Source organism: Bemisia tabaci, chromosome 9, assembly GCF_918797505.1.
Source record: "Bemisia tabaci chromosome 9, PGI_BMITA_v3".
NCBI classification, from domain to species: domain Eukaryota; kingdom Metazoa; phylum Arthropoda; class Insecta; order Hemiptera; family Aleyrodidae; genus Bemisia; species Bemisia tabaci.
In genome coordinates this window covers 529,251-552,999 of record NC_092801.1, presented here as the reverse complement: position 1 = coordinate 552,999, position 23,749 = coordinate 529,251, and the positions used below count along the sequence as shown (strand labels likewise).

General features: G+C 40.5%; 2 protein-coding genes across 6 annotated transcripts in view; one reads left to right on the top strand and one right to left on the bottom strand.

Moving 5' to 3' along the window:
- The window catches only part of LOC109039038 (synaptic vesicular amine transporter), a 29,249-nt gene extending 27,888 nt beyond the window's left edge, over positions 1 to 1,361 (top strand). The window contains exon 12 of one of the 2 annotated variants that reach the window (XM_019054366.2): positions 413 to 1,361. In XM_019054366.2, coding sequence (XP_018909911.2) covers positions 413 to 550 — 138 coding nt within the window. In that variant the 3' untranslated portion in view covers positions 551 to 1,361. The remainder of the gene's footprint in view (positions 1 to 412) is intronic. The other variant, XM_072303980.1, reaches the window with a different exon arrangement.
- The window catches only part of LOC109039037 (G protein coupled receptor bride of sevenless), a 37,693-nt gene continuing 14,647 nt past the window's right edge, over positions 704 to 23,749 (bottom strand). For 3 of the 4 annotated variants that reach the window (XR_002009669.2, XR_002009668.2, XR_011900482.1), the window contains exons 3-11: positions 23,587 to 23,715; positions 22,855 to 22,953; positions 16,691 to 16,946; positions 15,612 to 15,748; positions 12,361 to 12,992; positions 9,118 to 10,392; positions 8,218 to 8,454; positions 5,402 to 6,141; positions 704 to 2,676 (exon numbers count right to left, since the gene is read on the bottom strand). Coding sequence is in view for 1 of the 4 variants with exons in the window: in XM_072303979.1 (XP_072160080.1) it covers positions 2,673 to 2,676; positions 5,507 to 6,141; positions 8,218 to 8,454; positions 9,118 to 10,392; positions 12,361 to 12,992; positions 15,612 to 15,748; positions 16,691 to 16,946; positions 22,855 to 22,953; positions 23,587 to 23,715 (3,404 nt within the window). In the remaining 3 variants the exon portion in view is untranslated. The remainder of the gene's footprint in view (positions 2,677 to 5,401; positions 6,142 to 8,217; positions 8,455 to 9,117; positions 10,393 to 12,360; positions 12,993 to 15,611; positions 15,749 to 16,690; positions 16,947 to 22,854; positions 22,954 to 23,586; positions 23,716 to 23,749) is intronic. The other variant, XM_072303979.1, reaches the window with a different exon arrangement.

The window sequence follows — 23,749 nt, the reverse complement described above, 5'->3', positions numbered from 1 at the left end:
GACTCTGCAAACTTACTGTCATATTTTATTTTTTCTTTACGACATGAGCCCTGTCCACAATGCTCTTGTCACATTTCCGCGGCTCACTAGTTAGCGTTCAGTTCCTTTTGATTTAATTGAAAATCCCGTTTTTCCATTTTCTTAAAAGGAACTATATCCGCTTTTACATTTTTCCTTCTCCAGCTTCCACGAGTACACGCCATCTTTCCACTTGCACATAGTTCCTTTTCGCATAGATACATCGAACTAATCCGCATACAGATCCATGGTAAAACTTTAAGAGATGTCAGACGCTAAATTTACTTTGATTTCTGAATAAATCAAGATTTTTTTTAAAATTAATGTAACATTTTTATTTTGCTTTTAACATTTCTTTTTTTGTAATATTTCCAATGATATTTTCTGATTTCAGGATGATATGTTGAGAGTCCAGTGGGTAAAATATACGAGCTACAGAACTGCGGAGTCAAGTGAAAACGGGTCAAATGAAAATGTTAACCAGAGAGGACCTCCATTTCAAAGGTTCATCAATGGTGACGACAGTGATTGATTTGGTTCCGAAAGCCTGAAAAAAATACCTGAAAAAATACCTAAAAATCGTCCATTCTTTTGTAAAACTACCCAACGAACGGCATAGACCATGAAACTATTTTTAGACTAGCTTAGGTACCCTCGATCAATAGAGAAAAAGAAAAACATAATGTGAGGAATAGAAAAATATAGCACTTTATTTTTGATTAGCACAAGACAAATTTGTGTTTGAACGAAGTCAAGCGAGTACATTCAAATCAATTATGTTTATAGTCGAGTATTCTAAAAAGAAATTGTACAAACTTGTGTTTCGCAACAATGTGATAATAATCAAAAATATTCGCACGGTAACAAACGACAGAGCAATTACTTAAATTAATGGAGCTGTATACAAAAATTCTGTAGGATTCAGGAAAAGGTATTAGCGTTATTTGGGGTCTAAATTAATTTTAAAAAGACATAATTTCCGTGTAGAAATGAAAACAGGGTCTTAAATCATAATATTTTAAATCCTTAACTTTAAGAATTCCTCCTTAAATCCATCATTGTTGATAAATATACAGTAGAGCTCTATTGAACACAATAATTCTAATCGGCAACAAGTCTAAAAAAAGAGTCAAAATATGAAAAAGGCGACTGGAGCGTTCCCTTCCTTAAAACATTATTTATCATAGTTTCTTACGCCATGGTTAAAATAGCACGGCGGTAAACTTATATTTGTGTAATCAAGTAACGGAGTGATTTTATTGGTACTTATGCTTTTATTTTATTCGTCGAATAATGTGACTAAAATGTATTATTTCATAAATAAAATTAAAAAATTTAATCAGCGTCCTGCTTAATATTCATCATCCTACTTGTTTCTGTTATTACCTGTCGTGTAGTTTCCAGAGTATTTCTCTCTTATTTCGTAAGTAAAAGAGGCAATGTCATTAGCGGATTCAGCAAATTGGCAACATTGTTCTTCTCCTTTAAACCTATGGAAATGTATCGATTCTTGGAGGGGCCAGGCGCTCCGACAAGAATCGATCATTTAGCATAGGTTTAAATGGAGGCAATCCGGTGTTGCCAAATTGCTGGATCCGCCACTGAGCGTGGGCGGATCCAAGAGGGGGGTGTAGAGGGCTTACCCCCTTCCCCGCTTGACCCCCAAAAATTGAGGGGGAAAGGGGGAGAAAGAAACGAGGATGGAACGAACGAAAACAGAAGGAAGGATGCCTATATTTGGTAAAAATTCATGACGATACTGACTCACACTACATATTAGATGCTTTGAAATGTCAAAAATTTTCTGAGGAAAGACTTCCGCCTCCCCCCCCCCTTCCATACTCCTCTTCCGAAGTTCTGTCTTGCCCGAGCGAGGCAGACTAAAATTGATTCAGGAATTGGAAAAGGTTAGCAAAAGTTGTCGGCTGGAAAAAGAAATTCCTAAAGAGAAGAAAGCCTCCAAAACTTGAAAAAATCTGAAAACATTACCTAAAGTTTATCAAAATAAACCGATTAAATAGTGAATTTTAAAATGCAGGGAGGAGAAATATTTGCCCGACGCCCCCCTTGCAGACCCCCTCCCGTTCCATGGTAAAAACGACTTGAGTTCTGTTCATTATTTCGCCTTACTTCGTCGTTTTCTCGGACGAAGGAGTGTAACCACATTCCAAAGCTGCAAAATTGTTTCCAACAATTCTGTTATTTATAAGAATATACCTGTGCAAGTTTTGTCAAAAAGTCTTTGATTTTTGCATGAGATCGGATGAAAAATCAGTGAAATTTTTAATTGGAAGGGCCCAAAAATTACAGGTGAAATTGCAATTTGCAACGGAAAATTTGGCAACATTGAAATGTAGTTACGTGGGGAAAACCACTAAGTAGGGATGAAAAAAGGAGTGAACTTTCATAGTTGGCTATTTTTTAGCAACAACAATAATTTTCCTTCTATCAACCCCGAGGATTCCCAAAATTTAATACTAAGTCCCGAAGGCTTTGCATTACGAGAGAGATATTTGTGTAAAATAAGGACGTGATACGATTGAAGAAATGTTGCATCGAATCTGCTGCCAGCTGCAGCAATATCACTGTTTTGTAAAGTCTGTAATAAAGTTTTGAATGATTCTCTCGGGAAGATTTCCACGGTGCACAGTCCCTTATCTGCAAAAAGAGGGAAGATTAGGCGCTACAGAAAATATCAAATGGCATATTACTATTACAATTTTTAATGATTTTGGTTTAGTGCAGTCTTTGATCAATCCGTCATGAACAATGCTCGGAGTTTTTGACAATTTTTGTACAGTTATACAAAATGTTTTTTTTTTTTTTTTTTTTTTTTTTTTTTTTTTTTTTTTTTTTTTCACCGTGAAATATCTTGCTATGTTGCAGAGCAACGGGAATTCTTAATGGTGGAAATTATTTAAAATTCGTATTTTACCTCCCCATGACGAGAAAAGTCGTAAGTTGTTAACACTTGATGAATGTCACTGTTATCACATTGTATACAGAATGGACTTAAGGGTTTGAGAGCATAACTGCCGTGCTAGTGCTGGGCCTCTCCGCGATTCTAGATTATCGGAATCTCAGTTGCACCGCGCCGCAACATCGCATGTTGGGTCCGGCACCCGCGAGATAACTATTCGTACTCCTAGGATGCGCGGGTTGCGGCTCGACTCAATTGAAGGCGTTTTCACCGGACCGAGCCAGATCCTTTCTCCTGAAAGGTTTTGATCGGGATTCAGCGGTGAAACGTAAATCATCGGGTTTCGCTACTTTCTCATTTGAAAATCGATAATGTTGAGGATCGGTAATGGGCAGTTTTGTCGTCCGAATGGAGTGGTTACTTAATTTTCGGGAAATTTAATGTTGATCAGCTCCAAATGAGTATCACACGTAGAGGAAAACCGCGATTACAAGGACTGAATTTCAGATCATCATGAGAAAAAAGTTTAGTTGTATGAGCCGGAGTACGGCGTTCTGCACTGCCGTGATAAGAAAGAACGCCGTATGAATATTCGAGAGTTGCAAAATTTCAACCGATAAAATTTTTATACTTGAGGAGAGATATGAATATTTTATTTTCATTAATTTTCTGGTAATTTAGATCCAAATAAAACTCTCCAAAAAATTTCAGGAAAAATTTTCACAGATTTCACCGAAAAAAGAAACTGGTAGAATTAACCATTCCTCCATGCTGTATTTTACACAGCGTGGATTCAAAGTCGATTCTGCCAGTGGAATGTTTACCTGTACCAGTATATAGCAACGTTTACCTTCCTTCTGGCAGAATTGACTCTGAATTGAAGCTGTGAGAAATACAGCGTGTAGGAATGTTAAATTCTACCAATCTTTTTTCTCGGTGTTCCCTGAAAATTCATATGTTTTATCAAAGGAAATGCGGCAACGGCAGCTTATATGGCGTTTTTCCTTATTAGAATAGCAATAAAGCTCTCGATTTGTTTCAATGTACTTTTATTAAAGCTTCTGATGAATGAAGGAGGAAAGGAACATTTTGCGATTTTCAGAAAAACGGACATAGTATGCGTAAAAGTCACAATGATTTTTAGGCTCAATAAGTTTTAATTAAAGTTATGGAGCCAGAGTTTAAGTTGTTGGGGTAATTTGCTTTCTTTCTCTCTTTATTTCTCTTTTTCTTTCTTTCTTCCGGGTGTCGGTACTAACCCGATATTTTTTTTTTTTTTTTTTTTTTTTTTTTTTTTTTTTTTTTTTTTTTTTGTGTGTAAATTTTTACTTATATTTCTTTCCAACTGAAAAAGGCCGTGGTGCGTTTCCAGTCAAAACTAATTGGTGAACAAGGTGGAGAAATGGTACTGGGTCCACATCATTTCGCGGGGAAATCAAAGCCAAGAAGTTCCAAAAATTATAATTAGAGACGAAGATTATTTATTTAAATCTGGTAAATATCTACTAAATATAGCTCTAATGGTTGTAAATACTTAAGTGCTGTGCTAATAAAATAACACTTAAATATGTTAGTGTATACTCTAATTATAATTTTTGGAATGACTCTACTTTTTTTTTTACTCTGGTTATATAATTTTTGGAACTTCTGGGCTTTAATTTCCCTGCAAAATGGTGTGAACCCAGCACCATTTCTCCACCTTGTTACATACAGTTCGAGCTACTTCTTGGTGTTTTTTTTTTTCTCCGTCTCACTTCTTGGTAAATGTGTTATTTTCTGGCTTTGTTACCGTAGCTGCATTTTTTTAAAAACGTGTGTCTCGTCACGGGCTGCTCAGTTTTCAACATGTCTCATGTGTTCTTTTGGTAGACGGACATGATCCCCTTGAAATTTTGCCTCTGGATTAAGGTTCATTCCTCCTCGCGAACGGTGACATATCGACGGTGTAAGTCGGCAATCACACACTGAAAAAAAAACTCCGGCCGTGGGAGCCGAAATTACGGGCTATATAGAGATACCGTCCGTTCCGGGCTCAAAAGCCGGAAATTTCGGCTGCTCGAGCCATAACTTCGATTGCTCCGGGTTCAGAGGCCGAAGTTACGGCTCCAGCAGCCGGAATTTCCGGCCTTTGAGCCCGGAACGGACGGTATCTCTATATAGCCCGTAATTGCGGCTCCCACGGCCGGAGTTTTTTTTCAGTGCATAACTCGGTTTGCGACGTCGCAGACTTCCTGTCATATTTTATTTTTTAAACGGAAAACTACTCAACGGCAATTCTTTAAACCTGCCGTGATTTTTCTTCTCTGTACAAAGAAAATTCTGCATAGACTTCAAGAGATGATGTCAATTTATTCTCCTTTAAAAAAATAACATAGAAGCGGAGATTTTCAAACACCGCAAACGAAATATGTAATTGCCGACTTACGCCGTCAATATGCAACATTTTCCGAAATCGTCACCTACCTGTTTCATTGACCTGCCCGTAGTCCATGGGAAAGTCCGCCTGGACAACCCTGAAAAGCCCTTCAAAACCTGGTGACTTTCAACGGTGACGGCGGGGTTCCATACCTTTCATAGGTGTTCTCCGGCGTCCTTGACGTGGTCGGCTCCAACTTGGACGTGGAAGGGGTCGTCGGGCGCTCCATGTAATAATTTGGGTTCATCTGCCCCGATTTGATCGTGTTCCCTTGGCCCACCGTATCATACAGCGCCTGCGTGGATCTGTACTGCGTCACGTCCAAAACACTCGAGGAATTGGTGAAACCCAACGTGGGCAACGACGCCGTAATATTATCCCGCACGATGCCGGTGAGCATCAAATACGTGCGCGGGATGAAGATGAGTATCAAGACGCCTGTTGCCGACGCGACGAGTCCAGAGAGCGCTGCCATCTCTTTGATGTTCGGGATCCCGGTGGTGGAGGGGTCGTAGAACTGGTAGATGGAGATCCAGACGAACCAGACGATGGCGAGGAAGATGACGACGATGGTGAGGTAGAGGCCCTCGTTGTAGTTGCGCCGGGACTTGTAGATGAACGGGGCGGTGATGATGCAGAGGATGAGGAGGAAGGTGTTGTAGATCTGGAAGTAGAGGGACATGTTGGAGTTCTCGATGCAGATCTTGAGGTCGTAGCGGGCGTTGAAGATGTAGAGCTCCACGTTGACGCAAATCTGGACCAGGAGGATGAAGAACAGCAGCGTTACCTAGATTATAGAAACCAAGGTCGAGTTTAATTTTCTTATTTGCAAAAAGTAGATAAATTTGGAGAAATCAGGCACCCTGGTAAAAATTGGCGATAGGAGCTGCGTTTCAAAATACCATAGGAATTCTTATAGCCGACTGAAGAAGGCGATAGAAAATCATATAGCTGGCTGTAGGAAGTGAAAAAAATCATGCGGCCGGGCTACACGAAGCGATAAAAAATTATACAGCCGGGCTATAGTTCCTATCGCCGGGCTTTACACTTTATCGCCTGGCTGTTGCTTTTTCGCCATCGGCTATAGAAGGCTATAAGAAATTGTGTAGAAATTCGTGTGCTTATTGGAAATCATTAAGTTTGTTACGGAGCCACCTTAATATTTACAAAACGGACTTTATATTTTCCTTTACTACATATTTTTTTTCATCAATTAGAATGAGAATAATCCATACAGGAGTGTGCAAACATTTCAAAGTCATGAGTTGAAAAACGCTGACTCCACGAGATTAAATATTAGAGCCTAACACAAAGCGGAGCGGCAGCGCACTTGCGCCTACAAACCTAACAGGGATACTTCAAGCATTGCGCAATGCGTGAAGTATCCCTGTTAGGTTTGCCAATGCGCTTTTCGCGCTGGCTGCCCGCCCGCCGCGCCGCGCCGCAGCGAACCACGGCGCTCGAAGCAACTATTTCGCACCAGAGGTATTGCACAGTATCATACGAAATTGAAGGCGCTCCAACATATTAGGAATGGCAGGCATCCTTCAAAAGTACGGAGCTTTCCTCGCAAATTAAATCAAGATACTACGGCCCATAAAGAGAGTGGTAGTCCAAAAACTCACTGAGTCCTAGCATTCGTAATTAGCAACGTTTAGCATACACTTTATCGCCAGGCTGTTGCTTAATCGCCATCGACTATAAAAGGCTATAAGAAATTGTGTTGCCGACTATAGAGGCTATTGGAAATCTTACAGCCGGCTGTAGGTCTATGGTATTTTGGAACAAAGATTCTACTGCCAATTTTAACCATTGCATTTGCAGACATTAAGGATAGGCGTATCAGCCCCTGAACTTTAGCTAATTTGACCTTGAAACGTTCTTTTCTGGGCCGTAAAATTAGCCGAACATTTAGGAAAGGCCAGTGACGCCATTTGTGCCTTTGCCATTTAACCATTGCTAATAGAAAACACTTATACGTCGCTCTGGAATTGATTTCCAGACTTACATCGGGCTGATTGTTAAAATTGTTAGACAAAGCTATAGACACAGAAGACGACCCAGGGATATGGAGGGATCCTAATGGTGGAATCGGATGGTTGCGATGGGCATAGGAGATAGGTATGTCTAACTAATGATAACACACGGGAGACCCGATAGTTAGTTAGTCCATCATTTTCTCCCTTAGTCTTTAGGAACCTCACATTTCAACCAATCCGATCGCTCCATACTCCCTATACTATGTCTTTTTTGTTTATCGCTTTGTCTATCGATTTCAACATCAACCTGCAGAGGACTGATCATCGAAACTGATAGACAAAGTTATAGACAAAGAAGCAAAGGGAGAATGTTGCGATCCTACACGGAAAAAAAGAATTGTTGATTCAACAATTCATTGCTAAAAACAGTGAGTGCAATGTTTCAACGCAGATTTTACAACAAAAAAATGCTACTTTAACCACCCCCGTGGTTAAATTAGTTTACAATGTGGTTAAAGTAACATTTTTTTGTTGTAAAATCTGCGTTGAAACATTGCACTCACTGTTTTTAGCAATGAATTGTTGAATCAGCAATTCTTTTTTTTCCGTGTATCAATAAAAGCGGGTGGTTTTTATAGACAAAGGGTGAAAATGATTGACTAACTATAGGATCTGGAAGCGGTTGTCTGTCGCTGTGTCTATCGATTTCAACAATCAACCCGCTGTTGTGTGATTTGTTATCCTTGTTGAATTTTGAAGACAAACCACATGCGCCGTGGTTTATTACATCCCTTGCCTAGAGGCCCATTTATTTTTAAATGGTTATTTTTTGCATAAATACGCTTCCAACTGGAAAGAAGATCTGAGGAGGAATTTATGAGTACCTGAATATATCCGTCAATGTGACTCAAGAAGGACCCATCCCGATCGCAGTTGGATAACATGAGACTCCGAGCGAGGATGATGCCGAAAAGAAGGTTGAAACTCGTGCTCATCATGATGATCTTTGCCAGACACAGAATGTTCTGAACATAGAGGACGCTCTCCGACGACTTGTGGTAGATGAAGACTTCCTCGTTTTGAGGGAGAGTGCTGTAGGCGAGATCCCCGTCATCGGTGACCTGGAATCATAATGACGATGATTTATTTATCTGGATCAGTTTAATTTCATGGAAGGCTGCAAAAATGGTCTGTTACACTTCTTGTTAGCGAAATTTTCCAGTCACTCCGCATACAAGGCGAATTTTTCGTACCGTCCCACAGTGCGGATCGGATCAAGCAGAGAGGTCGGACATGAAATTTTTGACTGAAACTGCAAACTTTGATGTTTAATTCGTCACATTTTAAATATTAAAGGGTGTTTTAAAAGATAATTTTACCAGGAAACCAATGGAACCCTTTTTAAAACCTCAAAGTTTTGTATGAACGGAGTTATAAGCTTTTAAAGTTTCCACATTTTGTCCAACCCCTCCCATTGACTCGATCCACTGTGCGTCCGTGGACAGGTCATCCCCGTGGACAGTTCATGATCATCCCGTGAACTGGGCAACCAGTCCACAGTCTCCCACTCAAAAGTCTGAAAATTTCTTCAAGCTACAAGAAGACCCAATAAATTTAATTATATAAATTAATAATAATAATTAAAAAAAAATTGTAAATTAATTTTACAACTTATTCATACTTTATTTTTCGGAATCCTTTTTGAGCATTGAAAGAGTAACGATTCTTTTTTTCTTTTGAAAATCTAATATTTATCTAAAGAATTGGATGAAATAGTTTTTTACCTTCAGAACGAAGGGCAAGACCGCACAATAGGTAAAGATCACAGCCAGCAACAAGAGCATGGTGAGAAGAGGGTTGCCTTCCAGAATATCCTTCTTCAATATCCTAACGACGATGAAAGTCCCGACGCACAAGCTCAGAATAATCCCAATAACCGATATCGTCAACAAAACAACAACGTAGACATCGGTTTTGACGCTGAGCCGCTTCAAAAATTCCCAAATCCGTCTCCCGCTCGTCACGACCTCTGGCTGAAAATTCACGCACTCGGAGCAGTTGGTGATGGCGCAGATATTGTAAGACGTCGCGTTGGGTTGGACCTCCCTCCCATTCTTGCTCATGTACCATTCGCTGTGCTCGGCGTCGAAGTTGAACTCGAAGAGGATCTCACCGTAGGCACTTTCCACGTTCAGGCCATTGATCAGAACGTTCTTCTCGAACTTGAGGAGCCGCGCCACGCTCGCGATCTCTTCATCGAGGCTGCTGGGTGACGTCACCACGGTACGCTCCGACTTGCCCCCGCACGAGCTGTTGTGCGTCTCGTAGAAGCATCGGATGTTGAAGTCCATTTTGAACTGCTCGATCATCTTGATGACGCTCCGCGCGACCCGGATCAACCCCAGGTTGATCTTGATCAACTCCGTGTCCTCGCTGAAAAACGCGCGGAATTTGTCAGCGGGATCGGAAGACTCTATGGGAGAGTCCTCTATGTACTCTTTATCGTCCATGGTGGTCAAAGTTGACTCGGTGGTTACGCCATCTAGATCGATAAGAGGGGTCGTCTGCATGTCCACTTCGACTTCTTCTGTGGCGGATTCTGTGATGTCTTCGACGCCGGAGATGCCATTAGGTGGCAAGATTTCCGGTGAGTCGACGGTCTCTTCGGCGATCTGGTCCTCCACGGGTTCTATCTCTTTAATCTCCACCTCCCTGGAACTCCCGTTTGTGATGACTCTGGCGGTGATCTCGAGGCGGATTTCCGTCGCGTGCGTCGCCGAATTGGGCAGTCGTTTTCCGGTCCGCTCCGCTTGCACCATTTCCGGTGGCGGCTCCATCCTGATCGTGTTGATGTAGTATATCCGCGGCTTCTCTACCTGTTTGTAGATTGTACTGTCCACACTTTCGCCCTCCTCATCTTCCGAGTGTTTCCGGTCGATCACTTCCGGTGGATTCCGGAAATGAGCCTCCATGGACTTCTGGATATCGACGTCGTGTAGGTTTTTTTCCACCATTTCCGGTTCGTCGTGCGGTTTCTGGTCGGCTTTTTCAGTCGGCTCCTGGAAAAAAATTTAACGGCTTCTTAGTATCAATTGTTTCACAGTGCATCGACGGTGTAAGCCGGCAATCACATAACTCGGTTTGCGACGTCGCAGACTTCCAGCCATACTTTATTTTTCAAACGGAAAACTACTCGACGGCAATTCTTTAAAACTGCCGTGATTTTTCTTCTCTGTGTGAAGAAAATTCTGCAAAAACTTCAAGGAATGATGTCAATTTGTTCTCCTTTAAAAAAATAACATAGAGGCAGAGATTTTCAGACACCGCAAACGAGATATGTGATTCCCGACTCACACCGTCGATATATAATTTTTATCAAAACAGTAACCTTTTACGTTTTGATAAGATTCTTGTTAATTTATTCATTCGTGTAAAGTCGTAGGATTACACTTTTGATTCATTTCGAGGAAAATCCCGTATTTTTAAAGGATGTCTGTCGTTCTTAATATGTAGGAGCGCCTTCAATTTCGTATGATACTGTGCAACACCTCTGTTGTGAAATATAGTTGCTTGAGGTGCCGCGGCACGGCGAGCGGGCGGCCAGCGCGAAACGCGTATTGGCGCCTACAAACCTAAGTGGATACCTCAAACATTGCGCAATGCGTGAAGTATCCACTTAGGTTTGTAGGCGCCAAAGAGCCTCTCGCGCTGGCAGCACGCTCTGTTTGGCTCTAATATTTTAACTCGTAGAAGCCGCGTTTTTCAGCTCATGATTTTGAAATGTTTGCACACTCTACATGGATTGTTCTTATTTAAATGTATGAAAAAAAAATATGAATCAGAAAAGAATATCGACGGTGAAGTTGGCAATCACAAAATTCGGTTTGCGACGTCGCAGACTTCCTGCCATACTTTATTTTTTAAACGGAAAACTACTCGACGGCAATTTTTTAAAACTGCCGTGATTTTTCTTCTCTGTGCGAAGAAAATTCTGCAAAAACTTCAAGGAATGATGTCAATTTGTTCTCCTTTATAAGAATAACATAGAGGCAGAGATTTTTAGACACCGCAAACGAGATATGTGATTCCCGACTCACACCGTCGATATATAATTTTTATCAAAACACTAACCTTTTACGTTTTGAAAAGATTCTTGTTAATTTATTTATTCGTGTAAATTCGTAGGATTAGACTTTTGATTCATTCCGTGACCTTCCTTTAGGAGCACAATTTTTCGAGTGTATTTAGCCCCGAAAAATTTTGCAATTTTAGCCGACATCCGATTCCGGCTGCTGAAAGCTTGATACAATTAAACCGAGCCTCGAGCAGTTTCCCCGAATTTCGGCAGCCGAAATCATGCAAGAATCTTCGTTCCAGCTGCCGAGCTTGGGTGTTTTAGACTATATTTTTGAAGGTCATTACGTGAACGAATTGTGATTCACTAATGAAATAACTGGCAATGAGAATAGGTCACTTAAATGTATACATTTTCTGCCTTCACTCCCTCGCCAAGACATCGATGAAGGGCATCAACCACAGTATCAATATGCTTGTCAGTTTTTCAATCTCACGGAATCAATTTAGACCGAAAATGACATAACGACCACTACGTTAATATTTATCTGCAAAATGCCATAATTTGACTTCATTTTTGATTTATATAAAATGCGTGATCTGTATAGGTTATGCTCCTCCTACAAAGATACTCTTATTTAAAGTAGCAGAAAATTAACAAAACTTTTACCGTGATAAAAAAAAAAAAAAAAAAAAAAAAAAAAAAAACGCCGTATGAACATTCGCGAGTTGCCAAATTTCCTCCAGTGAAACGTATATTTTTGAGGAATGTTATCAATAGTTTCTATTGAAAGTAGATAATTTAGCTTTAATTACGAAGAAAATTCCTTGAAAAATTGACCGGCAGATGTTCACGGGTTTTCCTGCAAATTCGTATTAATCAAAGGGACTTTAGCAACTGACAAAGGTTCATACGGGGTTTTTCCTTAGCACGATAGACTTGAAAAACCTACCGCAGATGAGTGTGTGATTTGTGCTTCCGAAGTCGCCTTCCCATCATCCGAGGTCGATGTCCCTTCAGCTCCGCTAGTCACACCCTCATCGTCAGTCACGGTAGATTCTTGACTGTCCTCCGCCGATGACCCCGCAGTCATCTCTCCCGCAGTCGATTTCCGGTCATCTTCTCCCGATGACGTCACTTCCTGCGACGACGTCGCGTCCTGTGAGGCCTCCGACACCGTCACTTCCTGTGATGACGTCACGTCCATTTCCGCCGAATCGTCGGCATTTCCGGTCGTCTCTGCTTCCTGTTCTTCCTCGACGTGGATGATATCGTCGAGGTTCTTCATTCCTCCGTTGTGGAGGAGCTCGAAGAGGATCCGCAACTTGTCCACCTTGTTGATCTCGGACTTGGAGAGGACCTCGTTGAACTTCTGCCGGTTGCTGTTCCCGTGTCCGAGGAAGGTTTCCGACGAGCCCGTTTCCGATCCGGCGGTTTCCGGCGGGTCGTTTCCAGTTCCCTCGGTGGTTTCCGGTAGCTCGGAGTGATCGGCATCGCGGTGCGTTCGGGAGTTGTTGGCGCTTCGGACTCGGAATATCGAGTTCTCGATGGACATGATGTGGTGGTTCTTGATGAAAGCGACCTCTGGAAGCATCGAAGAAAACAGATTTTGTTATTTTGAAGGTATTGTTGGGAAAAGTTATTAAGGTGATTCGATGGACGCCATATTTTGTGTCGAAACGATATGCGACATATCGCATCGATTGATTCAATTTTTTCAGCTACTCGTCATTTTTCTCGAATTTTGAGATCGCAATTCTGTCGTAAGGAGACTACAAAATTCACCCACCAATTTTGACAAACAAATGCAACGTAATATAAGCGTGGTTTTTTTAGAGAGAAAATATCGCATTCGAATGCAGTTCCGATATCAGTATCGAATGCGATATTTTTCCTCAAAAAAACACGCCTTTATTACTTTGAATTTGTTTGTCCAAATGGATGGGTGAATTCTTTATTCTCCTGACGAAAGAATTGAGATCTCAAAATTCGAGAAAAATGACAAGTATTCGAAAAAATGGAACTAATCGTTGCGATATATCGCATGTAGTTTTGATGCAAAATATGGCGTCCATTGAATCATCGGAACACCGTGGCGACTAAAGGCAGAATCGCAGGACCTTGTGATTCGACGATTGCGATTTTTTGCTTCAGAGTGACGTGCAATATATCGCATCGATCCGTTCCATAATTTCAGCTACTTGTTATTTTCTACTAATTTTGAGATCCCACTTCTCTTGTCAGGAGACTAAAAAATTCATGTACCTTTGACAAAGAAATTCAACGCAATAAAGGCGAGGGTTGTTTTAGAGGAAAAATATCGCATTCGAGTGCAGTTTCGATATCTGTATCGAATGCGATATTTTTCCTCCAAAAAAACCCAGCCTTTAATACGTTGAATTTCTTTGTCAAATTTGGTACATGAATTCTTTAATCTCATGACAAGAGAAGTGGGATCTCAAAATTCGAAAAAAATGGCAAGTGGCTGAAATTATGGAACGGATCGATGCGATATATTGCACGTCACTCTGACGCAAAAAATGGCAACTGTCGAATCACCTTAATAAGAGGAGTATTCAGGGTTCTCCCCAGTTCAACACAACGTCTGTGAGAGTGTTTTCTAAGGGTCAAATTAGGAAAGTTCTTTAGATAAAGTTTTTTTCCCCAGAACGGTCTCTCGTAATGACTATATCCCTCCTTTTCCTTCCCTCTTTAGGAATTTATCGTTTTTCAGGATTTTGGCGATTTTTATTGACCATATCACATGAAAATTGCTCTTCCTCATGATTTTAGCGCCGAAAGTATCGATGATCTTAAGAATATCAAAATCTCAAATTAAAGAAACCGTAGGTTTCAAGGAAGAAATGTGTTCACTTCGCTTTTATAGCAAATGCAGGGCCGCATTTAGGAAGTGGCCACATGGGCCGCGGTTCACGGTGGCAAATTCAGGGGGTGGCAAATTTTGAAATTTTTTTAAATGTAGGTATAAAAAAAAATCGGATTCAGAAAAAAACTACAAACAAGAGAAGGCAACAAAATCTCTTATTTAATGAGAGTGCTGTAGTTTCTAATTTTGTCGTCTTTCGGTGATACAAGAGACAGCATCCTTAATTAGTCGAGTTTTAAGAGAAACCAAACACGCAATTTGGCCCAGAGCGGCGCGGCGCGGAGAGCAATGATGACGAGGACTTGAGATGTAAAGGAGAGGCCCTCAGCGCGGCGGCGGTCGGCATGTAACACATATTCGCGCCTTCAAGACTGCATGAATACTTCTTGCATTGCGTCAAACACAGTGCGGTCAGCAGCGGTCGGCGTGAAACGCATAGCGCCTGCAAGACTGTAGGAATACTTCAAGCATTGCGCCACTGAGTGCAGTCAGCGCGGCGCGTGCGGCGCGGCTTGCGCGGCAGCGGAAGTTAAAATTATTAACCCATATACATGTTTGTTCTTTCACAATGGTTTCGTTCATTTCTCATAAATGGAAGACATTGTCCACACAGAGATAGGTTTTTTGCGCAAAGTTCCGTGAACTTTTGCCAGTAATGTTGACAGGGCTTTCGAAAACAAATGCGTTCAACACGAGTGAACGCGTCTTATGCACCCCTTCCCCTCCGACACGTTCACTTGATGGTTTTTATTGATGTCTCAAAACGAATGAGAAGGGGTCGGCAAAATATAAGCAGCCCATGGGCGGCAAGTAGGTAAATCCGGCCCTGAACAAGTGCACATATTGCATGAAACAAAGTTCCTGGGAATATTAAATCAGAGCTCGAAAAATCTGCATTGAAACGAGTTTTCTTTTTATTGAGAGAATAACTGGATTCATTTTCAAGGAGTCGCAAAATTTTGCACTTAATCAGACCAAATGTTGGATTTGAGATCGGGGCTTCTTGAAAAAGTTTTTAGTGTGTTTTCAGTAAATTACGGTGAACCTAGATCCATCCAAGCAGTAGGTAGGTAATCGTAGCAGTGGCCAAGTAGTTTACCTAAGCAATAAGTTTAGAAAATGTAGGTTTTCCTTCGTTCGTAGATAAACTTGCCGGTAATACAACTGGAAACTTTTTTCCTAACTCCAAGAGTTTTGATCTTTTTTTTTTTTTTTGCTGCATTATTTTTGACTGAAACTAGCGCATAGAGTAACTTTGCATAGGGTAAAGCGTAATGAAAGAAAGTGTATAGCTCAAAAAAATTATTTTCGCTTACCTGACATGTTTAGTCGACCAGCGAGTGGAACCAAAATACAGTTTGTAAGCCTCGGGAAGTGTTTTAATTTAGATTGAATGTATTGAGCTGATCCTGCGATTATCAGAAACCCATCGCTTGATGTTATTTTCAGGTCCCTTTAAAGAGAAAAAGTAGAGCCATGAATGACAATTGATACTGATTAATTTACATAAAAGTTTTAGCGCTATGTATAGGTGCCTGCTTTATAAATTGCTGGATGTTGCTTCCTATTACTCAAATCTCTACCCCAATATTGGTCCTTTTCGACGTAATTCATTCTTGTATCAGAGCAACGTCCAACTTTTTCATGACTGAACGATGAACCGCGCCAGATTTCATTTATATTATTTCATATAGAAATTTAAGTACTAATAAAATTAAAAATGAATAAAGTTCACCCTTATATAAGGCTGCCCTTAAAGTCGCTCCTACAACGCACTCTGGCGTTCTGCGACACCCAAACGCCACATATGCCTGTCCTCCCAGAGGTTATCGGGCAACTGACGCACCGCAACATATCTTCGTCAACGCCCTTCAAGTTCACCCTTAAAGTGGTTATTTTGGCGAAAATCATACCTAGAAGAAACTTTTTACAAAAGTTTGCGCCATATAGAATTGTAACGGTGTTTGGCTGCAATATTTTTATGCGTTTAAAAAGAATTTTTTTTAAGGCTAAATAGATTGACCCCAAACTGGAAAACCCGCAGATAATCGAGACTCTACTGCACACAGAGGGAATAAATTTCAACAAAAAAGTAAGGTTAATATGGGAATAAGTAAAACAACCCTAGCCTTTGGTTGACAATTTCAGGAGAAAATGCCGGCTAGTTTTCTTGAAGAAATTTAATTAAAAAACGAGTGGTGGATACCAACTTTTCAATCGGAGGAATGCACTTCCCCATTCTCACCATTGTTTTCTGCGGTATAAATTCACCGCAAACTCTATACCTAAATCAGCACGAAATTTGTGCTGGTTTGTGTTTCACTTCCTACATCAACCGAAAGTAACTCAAATATTTTTCTCAGTGTAGCATTGAAGGGTGATTTCTGGAACTTACTCAGCAGTATCCATATCGGTAGTTTTTTTCACGCAAATTTTCCTTTTCGTGATAGCGCTCACGAGTCCTTGTGAGAAATCCACATCGTCTGAGATGATGACGTCAACGACTTTCTTTCCCAGGACTGTGAGGAGCTCAACGGTGGAATCGATAAGGACTTGGGTGTCCACCGGTTCAGGCACCACGCTCAGATTCAGCTGCAGCGCTTGCGATAAATTTTTCAACTCCTCCGCTATTCTCGCCGTTGTGAGGATTCCTGGAAGAAAAATATCAAAGAAAATAATTATTCGAATTTTTCCTCGCCACCCGAGTAGAGGTGATCGCGATAAGTTGTGATTTATTCATGTATTGCGATTTCATATGTCAATTTATCACAATATTATCTAATAAACAATTGCGATAAATTGCGACCATTTCATTAATTTGCGATACATTTGCGATTTTATAAACGGCCATGTATCGCAATATTATCGAACAAGCAATAGTGATAAATTGAGTTAAAATTCCGATTCTGTCGAAGGCGATTGTATTGAGATAGAATTGCGATGAAATCGAGGATAATCGCTCAGGTGTTGATGATCCTGGCGATTTTATTGCCAAAAATTCTAATAAAAACCGCAGCTTAATTTTAAAAAAAATTGCGATTTATCCATTGAAAAATGTTACTTAGGAAAGGGCTCGGCTTGACAAGGTACTCTTATTGAGCGATATTAAATTGTAAAAAAATCTCTAGTAATTTTTTTGAAATAAAATCCTAAGATACTCGTAAAAATAACTAAGCTCGGGGGCGCGTGGCGCGCCTAATAAAGCTGCTGTGAATGACAAACAGGAAAAATATTGTGTGTTGTAAAGTGCCTACCCTTCATATTGAAGGCATTTCATAATGTCAGGCTATATACAGACTGCGAGGAAGATTGAGAGTGTATGGTGAATGATGATTCATTTGATCATTTTCCCCTGGGATAAACCAATTTTCCAAGGGTGAATTTTAATAGAGCCACTTGTAAGTATATTAACTTAATTAACTATCAAAATATGTGGTATGTAAATGCAAGTACACTGAGACAGCGTGCTTGTAACATTTCCAACAAAAACACATCCCACGGAAAAAATTATCTCATCGCAAAATAGAAGACGGAAATTAATTTAATATCTGATTTGACTCAAGTAAACTTCGATTTTTCGGCAAAGAAAATTTTGAGTTTAAGGAACAAAGGGAATGCTCGCGGCAAGCGAGTTGAAATTGGGGATTTTTGATGTTTTCCTTGTATTGTACATGCAATTTTTTATTTCTAACAACGACAAGGAGTTTCATTGTAACGATCTTATTGTTAGCGAATCCATTATGCACGTCACGCTACTCCACCTTGTAACATCATGTACGTCACGTATATTGCCGTCCTAAGGAAGAACGCCGTATGAACATTCGAGAGTTGCCAAATTTCTTTCTATAAAATGTCTATTTTTGAGAAAAGTTATGAACATTTTTCCGAGAAATTTTCAGGAACTTAAGGTGAAATTACGAACAAATTTATCTGAAAAATTAGAGGGAAAATATCCATATATTTACCGGGAAATTCCTGTTTTCTCAAAGGAAATTTGGCAACGCCTGAAGGTTCATACGGCGTTTTTCCTTAGCACGGTAGTATATACCCAGATCCCGATCCATGAGAAAGGTTCAAAAAGAAGAAAAGCAGATTTGTTCGACGAATTCGCCACCTAAAAATCCTCCACGGGTTCAGTTACGGCTCCACAGGCAGCGTGCGACGCAAATTTGGCCGCGCGAAATCAATCACGCGGCTCTGCGAACAAAGGAGGACTCGCTGCTGTCAAAGCATGGTGCATAGTACAATATTTTTAAACCATCCGTTACAATAAACGTTGGAAAAAAAGTAGATCCAAAATAATTGGTAGGGACTTCAATGGGACAAAGTAAGATGATATAAAGGGCGGAAAATCTTGTTCATCTTTATTTTCCGCTACTTCTCCCTCATCTTTCTATTCATCCGTTCTCTCTTTTTCCTCTCTTTGTTCGCTGTTCCTCCTCTATATTTTTCCTTTTACCCCGTCTTTTTTTTTTCTTTTCTCCATGTTACACATTCCTGATCGTGTTTCTCCTACCCTTCTCTCCCTTTCATTTTACTCGTCCTCCCTCTTCCCTGCTCCCTCCCATCTTCCTCCTATTTTTCTTCTACTTTTTCTATATCTCCCTTTCTTCCTTTTTCTCTTTTTCAGCTCTCTCTCCTCTCTCTTTTCCCTCCTCTTCTCCTCTCTCTTTTTCCTCCTTTTCTCCTCTTCCTTTTTTTTTCTCCCTTGTTACTCATTCCTGATCGTGTTCCTTTTGTCCTTCTCTCCCCTCCCTCTCCCTCCATCTTGTTCCTAATATGTTCCTTCCAGGTAGGTACCTCATCTTCATCCTCCTGTTCTCCTTTTCCTTCCTAGTCCTCTCTCCCTCTCTCCCCTTTTCTTTTCCCCCGGTTATTCATTCCTCATCGTATTCCTTTTGTTCTTTTCTCACCTCTCCTTCCTCGCCTTCTCCCTCTCCCCCTCTTTCTTTTGTTCCTCCTATTTTTCCTCTGGATACGTTTTCTTCCTCTTCCTGTTCTTCTTACTTTCTTAGTCCTGTCTCATCTTCCTCTTCTCCTCCCTCTTCCCTTTCTTTTTATAATATCCCTGTCACTCATTCCTCCTCATGTTCTTTCTGTTCTTCTCTCCCTTTCCTTTTACTCCTCCTCCCTCGCCCCTGCTCCCTCCCTTCCTCCTCCTATTTTTCTTCTACTTATTCTACGTAACTTTCTACTTTCTTCTTCTTTAAGGTGGGGGTCCTTCTCTTGTTTTTCCTATTTTTCTTCTGGGTTTGTTTTCTTCATCTTCCTGTCCTTCTTTTCTTTCTCAGTCCTATGTCTCATCTCCCTCCACTCCTTCTTCCCTCTCTTTCTATGTCATCCCTGTTACTCATTCTTCATCGTGTTCCTCCTGTTCTTCTCTCCCCCTTCAATTCTTTCGTTCTCCCTGTCTCCCTCCTTCTCGCGTCGCGCGCTGTCCGTGGAGCCGTGACTTCCTCCTGGCGAAGCGTGAAGCATATTTTCCAATATGGGCTTTATTGACTTGGTCGTCGGGAGCGCTTTGGCTTCGGTGGAAATCCGCCTTTGATCAATTACGCCGGAGCCGTGTTTTCTTTGAGCCGAGAGCGAGAGGCCCAGCCCGGAGCCCGGAGTTGGGGCCGGATCCTCGAGGAAGTTGGAGGAGAGACTCTTTGTGAAATGTTCCCGGCTCGAAGAATGTTCCGCAGCGGGTGAAATTATGTTTATCCTTCCACGAGCGCGGCTCCAGAAGTTTGTCCCTATCACACGCGTCATTATAATCCCGGATCGGGAGATGTACTTCCAGTCGACGGTGTCAAATTTGGTGAACGGCGTTTCGCATCAGATTTCAATCCCTAATTCTCGAGGCCGCATTCGTAGTATACTGCCGTGCTTAGGAAGAACGCCTTATGAACATTCGAGAGTTGCCAAATTTCCCCGGATAAAACATGTATTTTTGAGGAAACTAGTGCATATTTTGTATTGATACTTTAGGATATTTCAGATAAAATTGAGAACAAAATCGCCTGAAAAATTGAAAGAAAAATTTTCACAAACTTTCCCGAAAATTCTAGGTTTAACAAAGGAAATTTGGCAACGTCTAAAGGTTCATACGGCGTTCTTCCTTAGCACGGCAGTATACACAGAACCCTTAGCTGTTTAAGACATCTCTCCGCGCAAAGTTCAGAATCGGGTCGAATTGTACAGTTTTTAAAGACATTGATTTTGATCGTTTTTGAAATATTACCTATGTTATTTCTATGTACCTGAAGGTTAGAAATACATTTTTTTTTTTATTTCTTAATTTTCACCTTCTCGGTTACATGCTAAAATCTCCCCCCCCTCCACTCCCTCGTATGTAGCTCCCCCAGCAGAGATAGTCGGGTCGATGAGACCGGCTTTTTTTTGAGTGATTGTTAAGAAGAAATTCCTTGAGACGAATGGACTCTGGTTTAATACCAATTGCTAAACGTGCGCTCTTTAGGTATCCTAAGAGACCTTTAGAGACCTAAGTATCCAACCCCCCCCCCCCCAAATAAATATTGATTTGGACACATAATGCCATATTTTGAGGAAACTTAACTTAAACTTTTCTCTTTATAAAATACACCTCAACGAACGTTGTTGACAGCGCTGATACAACTATTCGTGCTTGATGGATGTCCGTGTTGCATCTGCAAAATTGAAGGCGCGATGGCGCGAAACGGAAACCGGCACTGCTTCGACTTGCTCAAATTCGAGAGAAAAGTTAAAAAACGAGGTCTTAATACGTCTCACTCAACTTCCGCTGTGTTGACATTCGATTTTTCTTTTCTTTTTCAATTTGATTGCAGGTTCTTTTTTTACGATGGATTTGCAGGCCTATATTTGAAGTTCGTATATACTGGCCCCACAAAACCCTCGAAACACTTGTTTCCCGAGTCAATTTGACCCGAGGCTTGGAAATCTAAGGGTTAAACAGCTCCTTTCTGCAAGGAGTCTCATATGCTTTAAATTATTATAAAAGGAGGTTCATAAGGGCAGAGCATGAATGGATTTCGTTTGGATTCGAAAAGCAATCCACCAAATTTGACATCGATGGTTTCGAGTATCAGGCGCTTCAAAGCGAGCATAATTATAGAGCTTTTAGAGGGGAAAAAACTAATAAAAAAAAAGTTTGCTTTAGTATTTAGAGATTAATCACAGTGCATTATAGGATCGGCCTCGTTTATTATCCTGCCGGGCTAAGGATAAACGCCGTATGAGCCTCCAGGTGTTGCCAAATTTCTCCAGATAAAACACGAATTTTCTGGTAAAATTATGAATATTTTCCTTCTAACTTTTCACAAAATTTTGTGCGCAATTTTACCTGAAGCTCTTGCAAATTTCAAGGAAAAATATGGATAACTTGCCTCAGAAATAAACGTTTTAAGGAAGAAAAGTTAGCAACTCTCGAATGTTCATACGGCGTTCTTCCTTAGCACGGCAGTATAGCCTATAGGAATATCCTGATGACATCTTATTTTAAATGCGTTGTTGAACCTAACAAAATCTCTGACAAAAATGGCTATGGTCAATCACCCGATTTTTTTATGGTCAATTGGTCATTCAAACTGCCTTCATTTAAAAAACAAGCAGGAAGCTCCAACGCATTCGCGTCGGAAAGCGGCTCTGGCGACGGTAGGTAGTTGTTACGCGTTTACGGTTTCCTTGGTAACCTTTGTTTGCTATCAGCTGATGTCGAATAGTATGACTAGGAAGCTCCAACCACGGCATTCTTCGAAAAAAGCGCGAAAACTTATAGATTTGAATTTTCAAATGTTAAACGTAAAGAACATTTTTTCCAGTGCGAGATTAAAGCACAGACCCGTTTTGAATTATTGACAGTATCACCATGATTCCAAAAATACACTACACAACATAGCATTCACTCACAGGAAAAAGATATCAATTAAAATAAAAATCAGTCCCCCCTAAACAGCAGAAAATGGCGCCGATTCCCATCAACCAACACGCGGTCTCTCCAATGTAACATAGTCCGTTGATACTCCCCAGCTGGGACCGTCCGGAATAGCAGCTCTAGTGCAAGCACCAGAGCCGCTAATTACAAATAGAGAACTCGGCGCCCAGTCAACGATTCAAAAGCTTGACGATTTTATGGTCATTTTGGTGAGCAGCTTTCTTCTGCCGTGCTAAGGAAGAACGCCGTATGAACATTCGAGAGTTGCCAAATTTCCCTAGATAATAGTGTATTTTTGACGACATTCACGCGCCGTTTTCTTCGAAATTTTCTGATATTTTAGACTAAATTGCTTTCAAAACTGTCTGAAATTTGTGGAAAAAAATATTAACAATTTTCTTAGTAAATTCAGTTTTTATCGAAGAAAACTTGGCAACGTCTGACGGCTCATACGGCGTTCTTCCTTAGAACGGCAGTCATGGTAACCGCATAAATCCATCAGATTTTAGCAACACTCATTTTATCCATCCTCGGTCATTGGTTGATTATTTCTAATGGGCATTGGTGATAGGTTTAACAACGCGTATTTTAGACATCACGCCCAGTCCTAAAATGGGAGAATTTAAATTGATTGAGCGTACCTAGGCTGACGGATAATGTGCACTCATTCATGACGTGTGATTGGACGACCGCTTTCTGGGCCTCTTCATGTTTCGAACAAGTATCGTAGATGAGCAGGCCTGAAAACAGACAAAAGTTATTCTATTAACGCTATTTTCTCTACAGGAAGGAAATTTTGTTGCAACCTTTCTTTGTCCTTTCAAGGACATCCTGTAAATAATCTATATAAGTATGTTAAGCGACATTCTTCATAAAATGAGAAAAGAATATCATTATTTTTAATAAATAAAAGAGAAAATTTTCTTTTATTTAATTTATTTTCAATCATACGTACAAGAAAGCCCCATAATTGGGGGTATGGCAGAAGTCAAAAATCCCCCCTTACCCTATCCAATTAGTAACTATATAGGATAAACAGTAATTATAATTACAGCGGGACAAGTAGTTACAAGCACGAAAGGATCATTATAAAAAATGATAATTGCAAAAATATCATTCATCTGCTGCTGACAAAAATTCTGGAAGATTATAAAATGCCCTGCCTGACAGGAAATTCCGTGGTAAATTGAAGAAAAAAGAACTTTTGAAGCGCTACAATCGCCCATGTTTAGTTTGATGTTTAATTGATAAGTAAAAAACTTTAGTGTAATCAGTTTTTGACACAGTCAAGAAGTTTGACTGTTTCATTTTTACTTGTTTCCGATTTGATCTAAACTCCCTTTGATCATACATAAGTCGTTTGGCTTACTTACCTACGTCAACTCCAGGAATGTATTGAATGTCATTAAGCAGCCGGATTGTGTGTATAGCTGACGTCATCATGGCAAAACCATTTTCGTTAACCTGACTGCAGTTCGCTCCGTGATGAATGTCGAATATCCCTTGGAAAAAATTCAGTTAAATTTCATCTTTACG